At 43.1% G+C, this 22,023-nt stretch overlaps 1 protein-coding gene and 1 pseudogene across 9 annotated transcripts in view; one reads left to right on the forward strand and one right to left on the reverse strand.

Moving 5' to 3' along the window:
- Positions 1-22,023, reverse strand: part of MYLK (myosin light chain kinase) — a 178,510-nt gene that overhangs the window by 123,495 nt on the left and 32,992 nt on the right. For 7 of the 9 annotated variants that reach the window (XM_008570417.1, XM_008570424.1, XM_008570422.1 and 4 more), the window contains exon 2: positions 14,273-14,484. In XM_008570417.1, coding sequence (XP_008568639.1) covers positions 14,273-14,484 — 212 coding nt within the window. Of the gene's footprint in view, positions 1-14,262; positions 14,485-22,023 lie in introns of all 9 variants that reach the window. The other 2 variants (XM_008570418.1, XM_008570419.1) reach the window with 1 other exon arrangement.
- Positions 1,848-3,881, forward strand: LOC103588667 (annotated as a pseudogene).

The raw sequence follows: 22,023 nt of genomic DNA on the forward strand, positions 1-22,023 counted from the left end.
ACAGGGACTGTCAACACTGAAGAGACACAATTAGTAATTATGCCAAGACAACAGGAGTAAACCAGGACTGTTGCAGGAAAACTGGGGAACATTCACCCTACTTGTAGCCAACTTCAAAGTGCTTTTTAAGAATTGCTTAAAGGGCTGGCCTGGTGGCGCACTCGGTAGAGTGCAGTGCTTGGGAGTGCGGCGGCGCTCCTGCCGAGGGTTCGGATCCCATATAGAGACCGGTCCGCTCACTGGTTGAGCGCGGTGCGGACGCGACACCGAGGGTTGCGATCCCGTTGCCTGTCACGGTACGGGCGCGACACCGAGGGTTGCGATCCCGTTGCCGTTCGCAGTGTGGGCGCGACACTGAGGGTTGCAATCCCGTTACCAGTCACGAAAAAAGACAAAAAAGGGGGGATAAAAAAAGAATCATGGATTTTTTTTTTCCTTTTTAAAAAAAGAAGAAGAAAAATTCAGCCATTTGGTTGGGTTAAGAGCATGTTATTTTGAAATATATATATTTTTGTCATTCTAAATATATTAGATGCCAAATCCTGTAAGGTAATCTTTTTAAAAAGGTTTCATTTGAAATCCTAGGCACTTCCATTTTTTAAATGGCTGTTTCCTAGAGAAATAGAAGCTTGTAATGATGAACTTGTATTAATTAGACCTGGGTACCATATGAGCTCCTAATAACAAAGCTAAACTAACAAATGTCCACCTGTTACGATGCCTCCCTGAAACAAAGTTTGCTGCTAATCACCCGTACATATAATTTCCAAAAGAAAATAAATGTAAAGTCTTAACTAAAATATTAAGGAGATACAGAAGGAAAGTAAATTATAATAATAGGTATTTCAATATGTAACTGTTCAGGCATGACTATTTCAATGCATAAATGCTCAGGCACATTGGAAGACAATGTGAAATGGTCGATGCTTGCATCAATCATAATATGTCTGGATTTAAAAGTGAATGATCAAAAACCATACTGGGCAAATAGTAAAGGAAAATGAAAGAGCACAGGTATACAGGTGGGTACTAAAACACTAGAATAAAAAATAGTGTTAGGACAAATAACAGAGCAGACATATTGTGTAAAAAAGGAAGAATAAAATAACCTTAAAAGAAGATAACATAGCAAGACAAGTTACAGACCACTGAAATGGAGAAAATGAAAAAAAAAAAAATTGACTGTTCAGTGTGGTGTCTAAACAATTCTCTGTTTATGACATGGAATTGAGGAGTATAAAGTTATCTCGGAAAACTTATCTATGTCTTAAAATCCCACCATAGCTTGAAACACATATTCAGTGCATGGTTTGGACAAAATAACGGTAAAAATAACAAGAGGCCATAGAGAAGCCACATGTTAGGATGAAAAACAGCAGTAAGCTCAAAATAAACAACTTCAGTATGCAATCTTTTTATAACATAGATTTATCACTGTACCCCAAAAGTTTTAAAAATACATGAGATGGCATTAAAATTTAACGACACACCTACATTTTACGTATCACCAGTAATTCAATACTATTTGGTTCTTGAACCTGTTGTGAATTTCAAGAATCCTCTAATCCATATTTTCAGGGCAATAGTACAAGGCAATAGTGTAGTAACTATACTATTTACATATATAACGATATAAAGTAATTATATATACACAGCTAGAAGTGCTATACAGTCATGCGCCGCATAATGATGTTTCGGTCAATAAGGGACTGCATGTATGACAGTTGACCCATAAGATTATAATGGCTGGCAGAGCTGCGCACGTGTAGCCCAAAAGGAAGTAATGTCAACTCTGGGAGCCAAAGAGCTATGCAGTGGCGCGGCGGTGGAGGCCTTTCTCCGGCAGCATGTCTCACCCGCCAACAAAACTCCAGTGCAAGAAGACTGAGAAGCAGAACCTCAAATTGCGGCAGTGAAACCTGAAGCTACAGGGAGCCTTGGCTGTGAGCCTGTCAGAAACTCAAAATGGAGATGTGTCTAAGGAAACAGTGGGAGTTGGAAAAGTTAAAAATTCACTAAAACAGTCTATGAATGTGGGCTCGTCAGAAGCCCAAAATGGAGATACGTCTAAAGAAGCAGTGGAAAATGTAAAAACAAAATAACACCCCCAGAAATCTACCATATTAATCAATGGAGAAACAACAACACAGCCTCTCAATTCAGAATCAAAAAAGAAGAAGAAAGAGAAAAATGATGAATGATGCTGGGCATGATACAAAAAAAGCAAAAACCGAAAACAAAGGGGAGTCTGAAGAAGGCACTGAGGCCTGTAGAAACAGAAAACAGTGTGGACAAGCCAGATAATGAGAAAGATGACAGTGAAGTGCCCAGCCTACCCTGGGACTGACAGGAGGTTTTGAAGATACTTCATTTGCCTCTCTAATCTTGTCAATGAAAACTGTCTGAAGGCAATAAAAGAAATGAGCTTTACGAACATGACTGAAATTCAACATAAAAGTGTCAGACCACTTCTGGAAGGCAGGGATCTTCTAGCAGCTGCAAAAACAGGCAGTGGTAAAACCCTGCCATTCCTCATCCGTGCGGTTGAACTTATTATTATTCAAGTTCATGCCCAGGAATGGAACAGGAGTCCTTTTTCTCTCACCTACTAGAAAACTGGCCATGGGGGCTTTCGGTGTTCTTAACGAGCTAATGACTCATCATGTTCAGCCATATGGGCTGATAACGGGTGGCAGTGACAGATCTGCTGAAGCACAGAAACTTGCCCGTGGGATCAATATCACCATGGCTACACCAGGCCATCTCCTGCATCATATGCAGAATACCCAGGGGTTCATGTATAAAAATCTACAGTGTCTCGTTATTGATGAGGCTGACTGTATCTTGGATGTTGGGTTTGAAGAAGAATTAAAGCAAATTATTAAACTTCTGCCTGTATGCAGACAGACCATGCTCTTTTCTGCCACACAAACTAGAAAAGTTGAAGATCTGGCAAGGATATCTCTGAAAAAGGAGCCATTGAATGTTGGGGTTTATGATGATAACATTAATTAATGCAACAATGGGTGGTCTTAAGCAGGGATATGTTGTTTGTCCCTCCAAAAAGAGATTTCTTCCGCTCTTTACATTCCTTAAGAAGAACCAAAAGAAGAAATTGATGGTCTTTTCATCTTGTAAGCCCGTGAAATACCACTACAAGTCGCTGAACTACATTGATTTGCGTGTCTTGGCCATTCATGGAAGGCAGAAGCAAAATAAGCACACAACCACATTCTTCCAGTTCTGCAATGCAGATTCAGGGATATTGTTATGTATGGACATGGCAGCAAGAGGGCTGGATATTCCTGAAGTCAACTGGACTGTTCAGTATAACACTCCAGATGACCCTACGAAATACATTCATCGTGTGGGTAGAACAGCCAGAGGCCTGAACGGAAGAGGGCATGGCTTGCTCAGTCTGTGCCCAGAAGAACCAGGTTTCCTTTGTTACTCGAAGCAATCCAAGGTTCCATTAAATTAACTTGACTTTTCCTGGTCTAAAATTTCTAATATCCAGTCTCAGCTTGAAAAATTGATTGAAAAGAACTACTTTCTTCATAAGTCAGCCCAGGAAACATATAAGTCATACATACAAGCTTATGATTCCCATACTCTGAAGCAGATCTTTAATGTCAATAACTTAAATTTGCCTCAAGTTGCTCTGTCATTCGGTTTCAAGGTGCCTCCTTTTGTTGATCTGAATGAACTTGAACAGCACTGAAGACAAGCGTAAAATGAGAGAAGGCAGTGAATTTGGCTACCAGAAAACCAAGAAAGTCGAGAAGTCTATAATCTTTAAAAACATTAGTAAGAAATCACCTGGCAGGAGGCAATTCTCTCACTGTAATCACATACTTTCATCTTGGATAACTTTGTCCTGAAGTGGGTTTCTTTTATCTAGCTCTGATAAAGGAATTTTTGTAGACTTTATAATTTGGACTAATCTAACAAGAGTATAAATTGACTTGGGTTGCAAGCACTGAGCACTGTTATTTCCAGCAAGTCTTATTTTGGGGATATAAAACAGACTAATATTTCTTGGTTGTGCGAGGACAAAACAAGGAGTTGTTTGGGTCTTTGTTGCAATGATACAGTATTTTAATTTTAAACATTCCACCCTCTCCCCCCCAAAATATTTGTGTCATTGTTTTAATATAGTTGTTTTTGTACCTTTCCTTCCTGATATGTAAAGGTTTTTGTGGCCTGGGTTGCTATACTAACTTGCTGTAAAAGGTGATAGAGTATATTGGACAGGTGGTGGTAATGCAGAAAATAGTCTCAGCTTATTTTTTGGTGTTAGTTATTTCTTTGATCCTAATGGCATCTCTTGACGCCTCCTGAAGATGCTGCAGTATAAAAGGGCAAGGAGTTTTGGATAATACTTAAGAAAAAGCATCTTGGAATAAAGGTGGCATCACTACTTTTTGTTTTTTAAGAGCAAGAAATATGGGTTACGTGTCATTATTTGAGTGAAGTGTCCCTAGTAGTCTTAACACAAGAAGGGGAGTGTGCATAATTGAAATTTTTGGGCCTCATTTACACCAATACAGTTATATTCTGCTATTCTCCATTTGGTAAGTTAACAAACATCTTTTTAGAAAAAAAAAAAAATACAAAGAATGGTGATACTCATTCAGATTTGTTTATTTTAAGGTGTTTTGGATTTTGGTGAGCCCTTTCCACTCTGCAGAGTACTTAGAAGACAAGGCCAACTGTCAGTGGACTTAAAGCCAGGCCATCAGGCAGTGCTTGGCATACGTTAATATTAGCTTCTTTGTGAGAAAAATGACCTCTTCCAGATAAATGAAATAAAAAATAGATTTTCAGTGGAAATTGAAAATGAACAGAGGTCGGAAAAATAATAGCAAAGTTAGTGATTTAATCAGGTGGTTCTTTTGTTGTAGGAGCACTTGATTTCTAGTGTTTTGCATAGTGTACAACTACAAAAGTAACAATTCAAAACTAAAGTTGCTAGCATCATTTTGCTGTTGTGTCAGTTAATATTCCTAGAGTCTCACTAAGTGTAAGTACGCTGAGAAAACGAAATGTAGAGGAAACCGACTGATAGACAGCATTCCAGCAGGAAAAGAAAAGAACAATGTTCCACCTCTAGGCTTGAGCACTGTGACCCTCACTGGACCTGTCCTGGGTTTCAGACCTTGACTGCTGGGCTCCTGGTTTGGCTTCTCGGGTTTCCAACTCCTGGCATTTAATAACAGCTCTTTCCAGTACTTTGTTTTTTGGAGGTTTTTTTTTTGTTGTTGTTTCAGAGATAATCATGTTTCAAAAAATACACAAAAGCGAAAAATATTTATTTACTGAACCGAAGTAAATACTGTTAATATTTTGGTATATAACCACCTAGTTTTTTGTATGCATGTTCATACTTTTAAATTTTCTTTTTTATCAAAAATGAAGTCACCTTCTACCTATTAATTGTAACCAGCTTGTTTTATAACATTATTTTTCTGTGTCATTAAATAAATGCATCAAGATTATATTAAAAAAAAAAGATTTAATGGCTGTACCATATAGCCTAGGTGTGTAGCAAACTATACAATCTAGATTTGTATAAGTACACTCTATGATGTTTGCACAATGACAAAATCACCTAATAACACATTTCTCAGAACATATCCATCCTTAAATACACGACTGTATTTCATTAGTAAAAAAATGTGCAGAGTAAATTTTTCAATAATTTTGAAGCTTAAAGTTCATTTATTTAAAGCTTCCCTTTACATAATGACCATTTCTTAAATTATTGGGTTTGTTTTTGTACTTCTTGAAAATCTTTTTTTTGTATTATTGCAGACTAAGGAACCACTGATTTATATGTGTATTTATGGTGTGTCTATTCTGGCAGGACTGCAAGGAACTGGGAAAAATTCTTGCTGTGAAGCATATCCTACACCCCTAATGCTTGCCCACTAAATGCCAGGAGCTCCCTTAATCACTGGAAAACCAAAAGTGCCCCACAAATCTCCTAAGTGTCCCCTAGAAGGTGGTACTATGACTATATAGAGCATTGGCTTAAGAAAACCTCTGGAGGAAAGCTTGGGATCACAGCTATGGGTTGAATATAAACTTAATATTTAAGAAAAAAGAGTGAAAAAGTTGAAGCTAAAGGTCACCAAAATTGGTCAATGTGGATGATGTTTTTGTAGAAATTTATGCAAGTAGATGTCTCCTCTCTCCTCTTTGAAGCACTTTGCCTTTCTCTTATAGCTCAATTTGATTCTAGTTTTTATTGTACACATCAATCTACTTGTTGAAGTTCTAGCTAATGCCTTACACATAACAGGACTGAGTCAGTATTTTAGTGCAGATGAGGTCCCAAAGAGAGCCACACAGGCAGTCAACAAGTATTTACTGAGCTCCTACTATGGGCCAGACCTACTATGGGTTAGGCCCTATGCTAGGCTCCTAGCGGTGGGGATTCAGTAACTGATACAAGACACACGTCTTTGCTTTCATGGAGCTTACAGTCTAGTGGGGAAGAAAAACATTTTAAAACACTTATTTATAATTAACACAAATAAGTTCAAGTATAAAGAACTGTGAAGAGCTGAGGGCTTTGGGAGAGTCCCTAACCTTGCCACCAGGGCTGGTGAAAGGGGTCTTCCCAGAGGTAGTTGTGTTTGACTGGAGGCCAGAGGGATGAGCAGGATTCCTAGGTGGAGAGGAGAGAGAAACAGCACAGGTCAAGGCTCTAGGCAAGAAAGGCTGGACATCTTGAAAGAACTAGAAGGTCTGTGTGTCTGGAACCCAGGAGGCAAGGAGGGGCTGGAGGAGTAAAGAAAAGAGTAATCACGCCACAGGGCCTTGCGGATGAGTGTGAGTTTTAAACTCGATGGTAAATCACTGGAGGGAGTGATAAAATCCTATATGAATTTTTTAAAGGTATTTTAAATAGCAATGTGGAGATTAGAGTGGGGTATGTGTGGAAGTGGGGTGACCAGTAGGGAACTTTTGCAACAGTTGAGAGCTGATGGCAGCCGAGACCAGGATGGTGGCAGTGGGGATGGAAAGATGTGGACAAATGAGAACTGCGTAGGAGATGGCACAGCAGGATTTGGTGACACTGGTATAGGGGTGGGAAAGGAGCATTTGAGGATAACTGAGGTTGCCTGGCTGCCTTCCTTCCCAAGGAGACATGGATTGTCACCTGTCACACGTTTCAGCAGTGTCTTCCTGGGGGCAACCAAAGTCTTCGTCATAAATGTTAATAGACCTCTGCCAGGGGCTGCCTGTCACTATATATATATAGGTGCCTTGTCCTACATAAACTGTTCATTCTACAGTCTCTACCAATGCAGGGGACTTTGGAGTTCACTGTTGCACCACATTCTTGCTGGAATGTACATTATTCTTATGCTGTGATACTCAATAACAAGTACATCATCCACAGAGGCTAAGGAGGTCATCCCAGAGTGCCAAATAGACATTTCAGGAGCTCTGTTTGGGACTCCAGGAAATTGACACACTAAAGAATCAATTCTTCCTCAGGGAGTTGAAATAAAATATACATCTTAGAAAACAAACTATTTGCCGGTCATTAATGGATAATTAACATATATATATAATTACATATATATAATTCTGCCCAATGAGTTCAGAGGAATAGTGACACAAAGTTTCGTATTGGAGAGGGGAATAGCTCAATAAATTGCTGCCAGTGATCCCTCGATCGTCTTAAATAAGTACGCTATAGAGAAGATACTCAGTGGAGAGAAAATAACCTGTTTCCTTTAGTGTCTTCTTTTAGAGGCCAGGCTCCCAGGCATCCAGCTTGCTTCTCTAGAGCTGCTTTTCCTTGTGATTTAGCAAACAACATTAAGCCTAGCTGCAGGTATTCCCTTTAGCACTTAAGTAATAAGGTTAATTTTATATGAATTTATCAAAGAGAAAACAAAGAAAAATTTGTATCCAATTTGAGACACACCCCCCTTGCAGGTTGATGTAGTGTTAGTCATGTGGCTGCTGTCTTCAGTGCAGGTGTCAGATCAGAAGTCATGCAATGGGCTAGTGTAGTATACAGGAAGATTACCTTAAGCATGGATCTGGAGAAGCTCATTGTACCAATAAGCAACCCATTTTTTGTTGGGCATTATGCAAAATGATGGTGTATCAAAGACTAATGAAACACTTGAAAAAATATAATCAGAATACTTTTAATAAATCCATGTGTTCAGAAAAATAAAGGTTAAAAGGATCCATGAGACAAAAGTAACCACATGGCATGTACCTCTAGCTGTGACTAAGGACAGCAGTTCATCCAGAGAGCTATGTGCTGTACAGAAATGGAAGAGGAACAACTAATGGGCAGGATCTTGTCTGCTTATGCTCTGGAACGGACAGGACTCTAAAAACTGCCCAGCCTCATGCTCCAGACCTTCAACAGTTTCCTTGCAATCTGTCCTTCAGCATTATTTCCCTTTATTTTCTGCTTCTACCTTTCTATTTCCCTGCCCTGAGCACACTCCACCCCCTCCCCAGGCATCAATGCTTTCCACTTCCCCCCCATTCCCATCATCCAAATCACAATCTGCCATCCAAATCTAACTCATTCTTCCAGGAATAGCTCAAGTTTCTCCAACAGGACATCACAGACAACTCTAGCCTCCAGGAGTCCCATTTTCCTCTGAACTTACAAAGCTGATGTGCCAATCATTTGGCAAATAAACCTGTGCTGCCTTGTGACTGGGGTTGTGCTTTTACTTAGATTTTAATGTGTCTAGGTCTTATATGACCGACCAGGTCCTTACAGAAAGGATCTAACAAAGGATTCTGTCTCCCACACAGTACCACACAAAGTCAGCACTTCATAAATACATAATGATGTTGAATCTTAATTGCATTATAATAATGAAATATGAAGTCAAGAAAGTCAGTCTCTTCACAACAATGACCAATATTTTTGCCTTTTACACCCCAGCACAAAGTTTGCACATTCAACAAAATATGATGAGTGAAGAAGAGGCTAGAACTATGAACAACTGAGATAAATCTAAATCCACAAAGGGCCAGAGGTGGAGATGGGAGGAGGGGGTGGAGATGAGAAGAAAAGGAGGCAGCACCAACTGTAAAAAATCAAAGTCAGGCCAGCAAGGGCTAGTGGTATATATTTTGGAGGGAAAAAGAAGCAAAGGCAAAGTGGAAGAAGAAAATAAAGGAAGGAAGGGAGTCAAGACAAAGGAGATTTGGAAGTCATCCTTCAAGACTAGAATGAGACCAAGTAATTTGTCATCTAGCTCTTCTGTATACCAAATAAGTGAGGCTTCTGCCAAAGGCAGCCTTGACATAACTGTTTCACAGCAGAGACGAGCGGGGCAAGAAGAATCATTTTCATTCTACCATATTTATATTGTTAACTTTGATGCGACAGCAAAAGACAAAAACACAAAGATTCTGCCCTGATTAAAAAAAATAGGGCATATATCCCTAAATAAAGAAGAGTCTTTAGAGAGTTTTATAGATTGAAAAGTGTTTATAAAGAACATAAATAGAAAATATAATTACAGTCCTTGAGAAAGGTAGGAAAGTTAGATAAAGGAAGATAGTACAAAAGAAATAAGAGAACAAAGAAACAAAAGGAGAACCATGACAGACACCCTGGAGGAACACAATAATTAAAAACTCGGCCAATACAAATAGACATGGGCTTAAACTGTTTGTCCAATCCAACTCAACATGAAGATAAAAGAGATCTCAGAAATCTGTCCCTAAGAAAGGGCAGTGGCAAAAACATGGCACAGGAGCTTTTCCTACAAATTCAAAATTGCCCAAGAATACTGGTGTCAGTGGTGCCACTAGAGCCGGACTAGCGGTCAGCAGGGCCACTTTTCTCCCTAAATCCCATGACAGGGGGTCACCCCCCTTTCTGCTGCCACATTTTAGGTGACCTGCTGCTGGCCCTCTTTCTCTTACATAGTCAGGGAATCCTGGTTTGCTCGATAGTGGCTCCCTGAGGGTGTAGAGAGCAGGGGCCACAGTGCTGCAGGGCAGCTAGAGGAGGGGGAGTGTGCCTGGGGAGGAGATGAGCAGGAGATTGTCTGGAAGAGGAGAGCCAGGCAGGCTGCTCTAGCCCAGTCTGTGTTTTCAGGAGCCCTCCAGGGGATTCCGCTGCATACTCAAGGCTGAGAATCGCTGTACTAGGCTGAATATATCACATGTGTAACTGACCCTCCTGACTACTCCAGGTGTGGTCTGTGGCCCAGCAGCATGGGCACCATCTGGGGACTGGCTAGAAGCGCAGACTCTCAGGCTGTGCTCCAGACCTACAGAATCTGCATTTTAACAAGACTTCCAGGTGAACTGTGTGCACATGCATTTGCACGAACCAATCCTGTAAGGTGGGTAAGATCCATCTGAGGTCTGGATCTCCTCTCGGCCTATCAGTTCGGCTTTCCCTAGGCTCCTGAGCTTATGTCCTTGAAGTTAACCCTCTATTACTTAAAGAGACTTAAGTGACTCTCTGTCCCTGAAATACAAAGGGCCTTCTCAGACTCAGACCCCCAGGTTTGGGGCATACCCATCATTCGGGTGCCACCTTCACTCCACCCCATGTCCAAGGCTCGCTCTGTCGATATGATGGCCAGGACTACTCACCACCTTGTTCACCATGTGGGTTTCTCTTCTTTTTTCTCCATGGAAGCCTTGTTTATACCTATTCAGATGGGAGCTTCTAAAACTGCATTGTCCAAAACAGTCACGATTAGCCACATATGGTTACTGAGCACTTGAAATATAGCTAGTATGAACTGAGATGTGCTGTTAGTATAAAATACACCCAGATATTGAAAAATGTAGAATATCTCATTAATAATTTTTATGTTGATTATACATTGAAAGGATAATAATTCTGGATATATTGGGTTAAACATAATATTTAATGAAAATTAATTTCACCTGATTTTTTAAAATGTAGCTACTAGCAAACTTAATATTACATACATGGCTCACATTATGTCTCTACTGGACAGTGCTGTGCTACAGAACAGGCCCGAGGCACTTCTAGGAGAGAGGAAGCTCTCAGAGGGCAGGCCTTGCATCTCTTCCTTGCTCTGCACCAAGCCTTAGTGACCAGCCTCTGGAGGTGAGTGAGTGTCAGATCTGGCATCAGAGTGACTTTCCTGGGGCTCAGACTGAGGTTGCTTCCCATTGCTTAAGGTGCCGAATAACCACATGGTCCTGTTGTTAAAGAGCTTGTCTCCTGGGGGATCATGCATGTTTCCTGGCCCTGATTACCAAATTATAAGTCAGATAGGGAAACTTTCTCTCTTACAGATTTCCCTCTGTAAGTAGCTCTAAGGATGTTAATACCAGTTCAAGTAATTACAGGCTCCCACTTACTGGGTGCTGTCTGCCAGTGGATGTTCTCATCCTTACATCATCCTGTGAGGCAGCCGTTAGCTCCAATTTACAGAAAAGGAAATAAGGTTCAGAAAGGTTACTTTCCCCATACTTAAAAATTAGTAGAACTGGGCCGGCCCGGTGGCGCACTCGGTAGAGTGCAGCGCTTGGGAATGCAGTGGCGCTCCCGCCGAGGGTTCAGATCCCATATAGAGACCGGTCTGCTCACTGGTTGAGTGCGGTGCGGGCGCGACACCGAGGGTTGCGATCCCGTTACCGGTCACGAAAAAAGACAAAAAGGAAAAAAAAAATTAGTAGAACTAAAATGCAATCCAAGACTGTTTGGCTTCCTTTCCATCACACAACACTGCCTCCTAAACTTGACCACTAAGGGGTTAAAAGCTTCCACATATGAATGACACTTAATTCCAGAACCCTGCTCTTCCAAGTATGAAGCATAAGTAAGCAGCACAGCACAGTGAGCTGGAGAGAAGGCAGGGTGCTACCACATTCCCTTTGTAAATGTTTGGGCTAGCTGGCACAGCCAACAACTTATCCACAGCAGAAGGGACCAAAGTGGATCCTTCCAGGCCTATGGTCTTTGGGTGGCCCCAAACCACACACCAGCTAAAAACTGGGCTATGATGCAGAGTGGAATGTACACAGGGCCCACTCACATTTAAAGAGGCAGCAGCCTTTAGGCTGGTCTCTATCTCCTAGGGTTGGAAGACATAGGACATCTCAAATGATCTGGGTCTGAGTCTTCTCAAATTAAAACCAAAGGGAAAGAGGCAGGATTGAGAGCCGTAGCCTTCTCTCATTCCTCTATGGCTCTCCTGCCTTATTTCCTTTCCCCTGCCCTGAGCACCATGACCTACTAAAAATTTTCCTGCTTGATTGAGACATCAGATCTAACTTCCTGAACAATGGGAATTTAAAGAAAGGTGTTCATATTAGCTAGGTTTTATATACCTCCTCTGTATTCCTCACTCACTCCAATCCTCCCTTAACACGAATCAAAGAAAATAAGGGTTAGCCCAGGCTGTAGAGACCACTGAATTCAAACCCTTTATTCTGCAAAAACAGAGGTCCAGAGGTTTAAAGTCACATATCTGATTGGGAAAAGTTGGGGCCTGGACTTTGGACCCTGACTCATAGCTCAGTGCTCTTTCCATTTCCACAGCTCCAAACAGGAAATCAGAAAAGGGGATGGGGTGATTTTTATTTGTAGGCCTCAACTCAAAGTTTGGGCATTGAAAAGTGGGTAATGTAGGGGACAGCACCAGAGTGGCAGAGGTGAGGTCCATCCTGAGACTCTGACCAGGGGCCATTTTCCATCTGGAATGTTCCAGCCACAGACACTTGAAGGTCATTAAATGAATGAGTCACTCAGTAAAGAATTTAAGGAACGCGTCCAAACTATGCACACTCTGCTCTGCGAAATAGCCTGTCTGCCCTTCCATGGTGTGGGGAAACACAAAGAAAACAGAACAAAGAGTGGCCATTGGTCCAGGTGCACCTCGCCCTTTCTGGAACCTTCCCTGATTACCTTAATCCTCCATCCACAGCCCTCTCACACAGCATTGCCTGAAAATCAGGTTGGGAGGATAGTGTTCTGAAACAGGAGAAAGTGAGTCTGATCCTCTGGTTTATAGGTGCTTAGAAAGGCCTGGAAGGGTCAAGGCCCCTTACTTTTAAGGGGCTGACAGACTCCCATGTCTTTTCAGACATCAGGCCTCTTTAAGCATCAGCCTGAACTGGAAATGCTCACAGTAGAGCAGCTTCAGCATGCCAGGAGTGTACACTAGCAGAAAAAACAGTTTACTCATGGTCAAATGTTTAGGAAGTTTTAAAGTTAATAGAATTTCTTTAAGTACAGAGGAGGAAAAAAAGACAAAGTAACTAATCAGTGTTAACACACTGGTGTGTACATTTTTTTGAGCTTTTTTTTTTATAGTGGGCATGTATTACTTCATAATGGTGCTAATGATGATAAATGTTGCTCATTCATTCCCCCAAATATTTCAGTATCTATGACATGCCAGGAAGTTTTCTAGATGCTGGAGATACAGCAGTGAACAGGATTAAGTCTGCTCCAAGAGCTTCCATGGTGGTGGGGGATGGAGTTGATAATATAACGTGAGATAGTGATAAGTCCTAGAAGGAAAACTTTAGGTGGGAGAGAAGGATGGAGAGTCATGGGATTGGGGTAGTCAAAAAAGGGTTCTTTATGGGCCGGCCCCGTGGCTCACTCGGGAGAGTGTGGTGCTGGTAGCACTGAGGCCGCAGTTTCAGATCCTACATAGGGATGGTCGGTGCACTCACTGGCTGAGTGTGGTGCAGACAGCACTGTGCTGAGGGTTGCCATCCCCTTACCGGTCAGAAAAAAAAAGGGGGGGTTCTCTAGGCAGGGGACCTTTGAGCAGAGACCTGAAGGACATGAGGGTCCACACTGGGTGAAAGGCTGTGGGAAGAGCTCTTCCTTTAGACAGGAAGCAGAATGGCAAAGGCCCTGAGGCCTTGCTCAACAGAGAGCAAGAAGGCTTCATGACCACAGTGGGGTGAGAAGGTGGAGAGTGGCAGGGGATGGGTCTGGAGAGCCAGGCAGAGGTTAGATCAGCCAGGGCTTTGCAAGGCTACTACGTGGAGTGTGGTTTTAGTCTCATGCAAGGGGAAGGAATGGGAAGGCTTGAGTGGGAAAGCGAGGTGATACCTAGTTTGACAAACATTTCCTGGGATGCCTCCCTTGCTTGCAGGACCACATCTTTCCCATTAGACTGGAAGGTCCTGAGTCCAGGGGTAAGGGGTGCTTTCTCTTGTAGGCTCCTCCATCTCCCAAGACAGGGCTGAAGCAGGAGCTGCAGGCCTTGGGGGAACTGACCACTCAGCTCTCACCAGGGCTCCCACCTCCTGGGACTCACCTTCTACCGTCAACTCCACTGTCACCTGGCGGGCACCACTACCATTGATGGCTTCACAGGTATACTTTCCCTTGTCCTCCTCATGAACAGCATGAATCACGAGGCTGAAAGTCCCCCGGACACCACAATGCAGCAGGAAGCGGCCCCCACTGGTGATGGATTGCCCGTTTCGGTGCCACGTCACCTGGGGCTCTGGGTAACCCCGTACCTTCAGGAGAAAGCAGAAAGCAGAAAGGTAAGAGCTTATGTTTCATGAGTACTCACTCTGTGCCAGGAATTGTTCTGATTGCTTTACGTGTGTTAACTCATTTAATCCTCATGATAACCCTCGAAGTAGATATTATTTTTGTCCCCATTTTATAGATGAGGAAATTGAAGTGAGGAGAGTTCTGGTAATTTCCCAAGGTCTCAAGGGTGGCAAGCGGCAGAGTCAGGCATCCTGGCCCCAGAGCCCACTACACAAGTGACTCTTGAGCCTAGTTGCATATTAAAATCACCAGGGGGGCTTTAAAAAAATACTAGTGCCCAGGTGCCACCTCAGACAAAGTAGTCAGAATCCCACAGGGTGGGGACTGAGCATGGGGATTCTTGGCCAGTGCTTCTCACCCTAATGTGCGAATGAATCACTTGGCAGGGGGGCCTCAGGGCCTTCACCCATGCTGTTCCCTGTCTAAAGGAAGCGCTCTTCCCACAGCCCTTCACCTGATGTGGCCCCTTGTGTCCTTCAGGTCTCTGCTCAAATGTTCCCTCCTGGGAGAACCCTTTTCTGACTACCCCAACCCCGTGACTCTCCGTCCACTCACCCTACCCAAAGTTTTTCTTCTTGAGGATTTTGTTAAAATGCATATTCTGCTTCTGTAGGTCTGGGTTTGGGGCCTGAGATTCTGCAGTTAGGACAAGCTCACAGAGACTGCTGGTCCCTGGAACTTGTCTTAAGCAGTAGGTTCTGGACCTGCACTGCCGATATGGTTGCCCTAGCCACACGCAGTGATGAAGCACTTGAAATGAGGCTGGTGAGACTGAGATGCACTGTAAGTGTACATTGCACATGGGGTTTTGAAGACAGTATAAAGAAAGAACATAAAATACCTCAATTTGAAAATATTGATTACATATTGAAAAATTAGTATTTTTTATTTTGGGTTAAATAAATTATCAAGATTATTTCACCTGTTTCAACTTGCTTAATATGGCTACTAGAAAAGCTACATATTATGTGCCTCTCGTGGCATTCCTATGGTGCGGCCTTGCTCTAGACCTGTCATTTGTTGAGTGCTAAGTGTTCAGCACTTTTCTAAGTACTTGACTTATCTGAGCATCATAGCAACTCATTCAGAGAGAAGACATCTCCCAGAAGAAGTGAAAATTCAGAGACAAATGCCAAGAAAAGAATTCACTTTGAGTTTCAGAGAAAGAAAGTTACCAAAGGGCTCTCAGACACCTGAAATTCAACAGTTCTTTAGAAAACGAACTCATCTTCAGAAAAATAGGGCTCAAACTGGCTCACCAATGCACAGCCAAGGTCCCAGAATTGGGGATTTTAGCACTGGAAAATGCAGAGAAGATATCATAGAAGACTCCTGAGAAGGAAGGTGTTTACATTACAAAACAGAAGTAGTGATAGTTTTTACCCAGGTATCTACTCCAAGATAAGAGAGAATGGATAGGATGAAGCAAAACCAAAATGTGCTGGATGATTCCCAAATTGTGTTTACAAAGAAAGCCTTCGATGACCTCTAGCAATAATCCTCCTCACACTCCCTACAAGGTCAGAGAATGATGCTATATCAGCATGCGGGGTAGCAAGTGCACACATGCCTGGGCATCCAAATCCAGCCACTTCCCTGAGCACAGGAAGGGAGGGAAGAATGACGTTAAAAGCAGCAGTGGTTGTCTTTGGACTGTGCTCAGTTCCCTTCCCCCAGGTATTCAGTCTCTAACCCATCCTTAGACCCAATTCTCAGTAGCCAAGACACAGGTTTCCTCCTAAGGAAGGAAGCCTTGTATCACAGTGAAAATCCCCAAAATGAAAATCCCTCTTTGGCTATTCTGTATAATCACCTCTTCGGTGCCTGCTTATGAATGTCACAAGACCTGCCTCTTTATCCCCACTAATTTGTAGTCAGACTCCAATAAAAAAGAAACAAAAACAAAACAAAACTCTGAATCGATATTACTCATCTTATTACAATTTCTGGAAACAATAAGTCCCTTTCCTATCAATATCCAAACTACACTCCTGACAGAAAGTGAGCACCTGTGAGGAAATGCTTAGATTCTCAAGTCAATTCCCTGAAAGCATGTCATCAATGCCCGAAGCCATTGTAGTCTCACCAAAGCAAATGTATCATACCTTAGGTTGACAGTGTTGAAGGAGACCACATCCATCTGGACATATAAGGTCTCCCAGCTATAATAATATGAAACAAAGTGTTAACAGTGGTTGTCTCTGGGTGGGGAGGATTGTGGGTCTTTCCTCTTTTCCTTTTAATTTCTGATATTTCTGCAAATAACACACCTAGCCTTTGTAGAATAGAAAAAAATTTTAAATAAAAAAGTGTTCTTTTTATATTAGTGTGTCTGTATAATGAATGTACAGCACATCCATTAATTCGTTGAGGCCCTCAAGGTACTGAAATCTAGCAATGGAAATACAAGAGCTATACAAATAAACATCACGCATGTTTGAAGGTGACACGTCATGCACCATATAAAATCATGTCATCTTTTGGCCCTATCCCGGCACAAATGTTCATGCAAAGGAACATCAGATGACAATTACCCTGTTAGAGCATTCTTCTCATTTTTAGAAAACAACTAACAGGAGGAAGTGCCTTGGGAATCTGGTCATATAGTGAATTTGCAAATCAACATTATCTTCTCCTGAACCAGGTAGGCTGGTGTACCCTCCAGAAGGTGATCACCCAGCCTCTGGCCAGCTTCAGAGAAAGGGAGTGCCAGCACTGCAACTGAGACGAGATAAATCATTAACTGCACCAAAGGCATCCTAGCATTCCATCAGCAAGCACGCTGCCCCCTGCAGCAGGGCCTGCTTTGGTGGCCTGTCAGGCCCTGAGGCATCAATGATTAACTGGGGACATTCCAAGTGTTCCAGACCTCAGGGACACAATCCTCTGTCTCTTTCTCTTTTCTCCTCATTTTCTACAGGTACCCCAAATTTACCTCTGAAATGCCCTGTTAAAATAAATATCCAGGGATTTTTAAATACATGGAAATTGGCACCACTTAGGAAAGTTGCAGTTTATTAATGATTTTACAGCATTTTGGATCTGAAGCAAAGGCAGGAATTTCTGCGACCTTGCTCAGTTTCAAGGTCTGAATGACTTGCAACTTCAATACTTGTCCTCCCAATAGAGGAAAAATTTGTTCCATCACTACCTAGCACTACCTAAAAATCACCAGCTTCAAGTCAGACCATTTTTACTGTCTGCCCACTATCCTGGGCTCCTGGGTGGGCAAGGAAGAGCTGCCTTGGTTCACACCTTTGGGGTGCATGACAACAGCCCTGCTCTCCCCCAGTGCCTTACCTGCCATCATCATTGGCCTTCAGTTAAGAAGCCACGGCTGGGGTTTTGTAGCCAGGATCTTCATCAAGAGCACAGTAAAAACCCATTGATACTTTAGTTTTCAGAAGGCCTCCATGAATAGAATCTTATTTGACTCTTGCAACACTGAGAGGGAGGTGTCTTCGGTAGGGCTATCCAAGAGTAGAACCAGAGTCAGGGCTTCAGAGAACTCTATCTGTGAACTCTCGCCAACACTCACAGTAGCTGGGAATGGACCTGATGAAGGGGATCTGGGTGGGCACCAACAGTATCCATGACAGCATGCAAAGCCAGTTGTATTATTAAGCCCATAGCGAAGAGAAAAGAAGCCTGGAGAAGTGAATGGTGGGATGCCAGTGATCTCACTTGGCAGGTTAAGTGGCAGATTTGAGGCTATGACTTTGGTCTCCAAGTTGAATGGCTGTTTCCATGCCTCATCGTAAATTCATGTTTTTGGTGAGATAAGTTCTGTAGAACCCAAAGCACTGACAAGTGTCTAATAGATCCTAAAATTCTTATAGGTTAAAGCAATATCTGCTCCCTACTTTTGGAAAAGTCAAATCGTTCACAAAAGATATGGGGACTTTTTAAGCAAGTCTTGGGCTGTTCCCTCGGATTACAATAGGACAGGATTGGCGCTGTGTGTGCCCAAGACACCCCTAGGACAGTCAGTGTGGTACAGAGGATAATATGAGCGCTGGGCCTGAGAACCCTGGGCCTGGCCTCGGTTCCTGGGTTCTTTGGGTTGTAATTCCTTCTTCTTATTAAAGAGAAAATTGCTCCTGATATTTAAGGTTCCTTCCTCTCTGAAGTATTATCGTTTTCAATGGTGACCCACATAGATTCTTGGGGAAGATTCTTTCCTCTCCCCTCCATTCTCCTCTGGTCCAACTCACAGCCTTAACCCTCTAACCCTCCGTATGGGAAAACCAAGTAGCCACAAGGAGAAATGCTCATGAACATGAACAGGCAGCACTGAGTTCACACCGTAATGAGTTTTTGGAAACAGCCCCAAAGAGGGTCATTCTAAGGAGAATCATATTTTTACCACAATAACCACATTTAATTGGAGGTTGTGTTCTTGAACAAAAGCCCAGTATCACATAAATCAAGGGCATAACCAACAACTTGTCATAAAAATAAAGATATAGTAACCATAATCCCTGTAATAATTTTAAATAGTAAAACTGTGCTCCAGTTCCATAAAATGTCCTCAGAAACCTTTATGGCCTCAGAAGGCCTTTAACAGGAATGGGGGCTCAGTCTGTGTGTTGCTGGATAAGGAGAGAGCCAGGCTGCAAGCAGGCAGCTGCTGGGTTATAGCAATACACCTACCCGTCTCCCCTGAGAGGCATTTTTCAGAACTTGGTACTGTCTTGAGATTAACTTAACAGCTAAAAGTGAAACATTCTTAAGGGCACTAAGCCTTCTGGTTTTTCTCCAACATGTGTCAAGGGCTTCCAACCCATTCCTAGTTATGGACAGGCTATCACAGCCTGAGCCCAAAGCAGTGGCAGGTTCTCTGTCCCCACAGCCCCTCCAAGATGCAAAGCACCACACCTGCCTTCTCTGAGCTTGCTGAGTAGCAGAAAAGGGGTGGTTTTGCTGCTTTCACTGATCTGCTGCATCTTTATTCCTGGCAGGGCCTGACCCAGTAGACACAGTGCTAGCGCCCACAACAGCGTGGGGCAGGGCTGTGGTGGCCCAACTGTCAGCCAGGGCAGGAAGAAGAAACTGAGGCTCTGCCTACTTCAGGGATGGAAGGAAACCAAAGGAAAGAAAACAGGATTGGGCTAAGGCCAGGAAGAAAATAGGCTCCCCAGCAGGATGCTAGAGATTGGAAAGACACACAAAGAAGACGAGGCAGTGAGCTCAGGAGTCTTTAGGGCTGGGAACAGCAGACCTGAGGGGTTGTCAGTAAGTACTCATGTGATTGCTGAGTAATCAACTCAATGCTGGGAAAGGCTGGGGCATCCTGGAGGGTGGGACATTAAGGAAACCTTTCAGAAGGACCTCTCCTCAAAGCTGACAAAGCCTGATTCCACAACATTCCTGGCTACATGTTCATAATTGCCTACCTGCCTATAGCACATTGCTCTGAACTTCTTGTTACAAGGCAGTTTCTTTTATTATAAATAAATTCTCCTATGATAAAAGACTAGAACAGGACAGTGATTAAAAATTGAAAAATAGTAGGAAATAAAATGAATGGTTCTGAGGAATTAGTTGAAGAAGAATCAATTCTCAGCCCCATCTCCGAGTATAAGCTCACTCATAAGAGAATTAAAACATTAACACCCCAAATGAATGAGACCACAAAAACTGTCTATAAAACTTACCTCATGGGCATATTATGAGGGTGCAGAGTGAAGGGTGAGCCACAGGCACAGCATAACCAGGCTTCAGGGCCTGTGTCTGTGTCAGCAACTGGCGCTCGGCCCACAAGCAGGCAGGCACTTAATTAAGGCTTTGAATAATCCTGTTGCCAACAGTCAAAAGCCTTAACTGAACCCACAGAATCCATCAGGAAGAGATCACACCAGCTAAAAACAGCAATTAGTGAGGCTTAAACTGCTGGACGCTTCCGCTCCCGGTCCAACTCGTGAAACAGTGAAGACAAAAGAGCTTTCGTGAAAAATAACATCAGAATGTAGAGAACCATTGCTCCAACTGGCTCAGCAAATGCCACATGCGTCTCCAGGGACAGACGCTTACAGTCACTCTCTGTGATCAGCCACTCTCACTTCCTATGGCATGCTTTCTTTTCCTATGACCCGAGGAAACCTTTGGGGAACATATGACATAGGAACCCCCAACCCCGACATCTGCAAGTCTCAGGACCTGTTTTTCTCACTGAGAGCACAAGGCAGATTATAGCTTGGCAGCTTTGAGTTACATCTCAGGCCCTTTCAATTGTTCAAAAAAAGATCTGTTTCCTCCTATCTAGATCAACCTTATCAACACATGAAACTTTCTGATTCCTTTGTAATGATACAAGCATCTAAAGTCCTTTGGAGCAGTCCAACAAAGACAGAATTTTAGGTGTGATACTTTCTTTGTTCTTCCAAATTCACAGTTTCATATAAACACAAGTGTCCTTCTAGTTGAACTCTAGCCCCTCTGAGATGGCTGTGGTATCCCAGCCTTACCACAAACCTCCACACAAAGCTTTGGGGCTCTGGCTTGACTCCCTCCCCCCAGGGGTCTCCACAGACTCTGTGTCTTCAGCTGGTGAGGCAGATCTGAGAGCTCACTCCTGTGTGGCAGGTCTGCAGTTTCTGCTACCAGGTTTAAATACACTCTCAGACATATTAAAATACGAATAAGCGGGCCGGCCCGGTGGCGCACTGCTACAGTGCGCCGCTTGGGAGTGTGGCGGCGCTCCCGCCGAGGGTTTGGATCCCACATACAGACCGGTTCCCGCTCACTGGCTGAGCGAGGTGCGGACGCAGCACCGAGGGTTGCGATCCCGTTGCTGGTCCCGGTCTGGTACGGGCGCGACACTGAGGGTTGCGATCCGTTGCCGGTCACAAAAAGACAAAAAGGAAAAAATAAAATAAAATACGAATAAGTGGCATGTGGCACTGTAGAAATTTAACGAATTAATGCTGTGGCTTGGCTTGGTTTTGATTAGCTCAGGATCTCCTGCCCACCTTTCCCAGTGTAAGCAGCATACCTGTACTTTGGGGAAACTGCTCCCTCCCCCTTTACCCATTACATGTGAGCCTGGTGGGGACTCCAATCAGTGAGCTGCTTCCTAGCTAAAATGCTTGGTCTCAAAAAAAATTTTTAAATGAGCATATGATCCCCACCAGCTAATCACAGATTTTCCATGCACTTTCACCTTTGAATGTTGGAAGACCAAAGCTGTCTCTTTTCACAGGGACCCAAAGCTGGAAAGATGTAAGCCTGACGCTATCTGCAGCCATCCTCTCCTACCCTCATCATTTTCTTACCTTCACCCAAAAGGAGGATGCCATCTAGAGGAATAAGAGCTCATATAACAGTGAAGAGAAGAAAAAAATGGAGAGACTGCCTACAGAATTGTGGCGGATTCTGGATCCACCCAGGTAGGTGAGCCAGTACATCTGTTTTGCTTGACCAAGCCAGAGTTGGTTTCTGTCACTTGCAAACAAGAGTCCCAACTAATTCAGGAAGGTATACGACCTCTAGAGTCAGAC

The sequence above is a fragment of the Galeopterus variegatus genome, unplaced genomic scaffold (genome assembly GCF_000696425.1).
Source record: "Galeopterus variegatus unplaced genomic scaffold, G_variegatus-3.0.2 Scaffold601, whole genome shotgun sequence".
In the NCBI taxonomy this organism is placed as follows: Eukaryota; Metazoa; Chordata; class Mammalia; order Dermoptera; family Cynocephalidae; genus Galeopterus; species Galeopterus variegatus.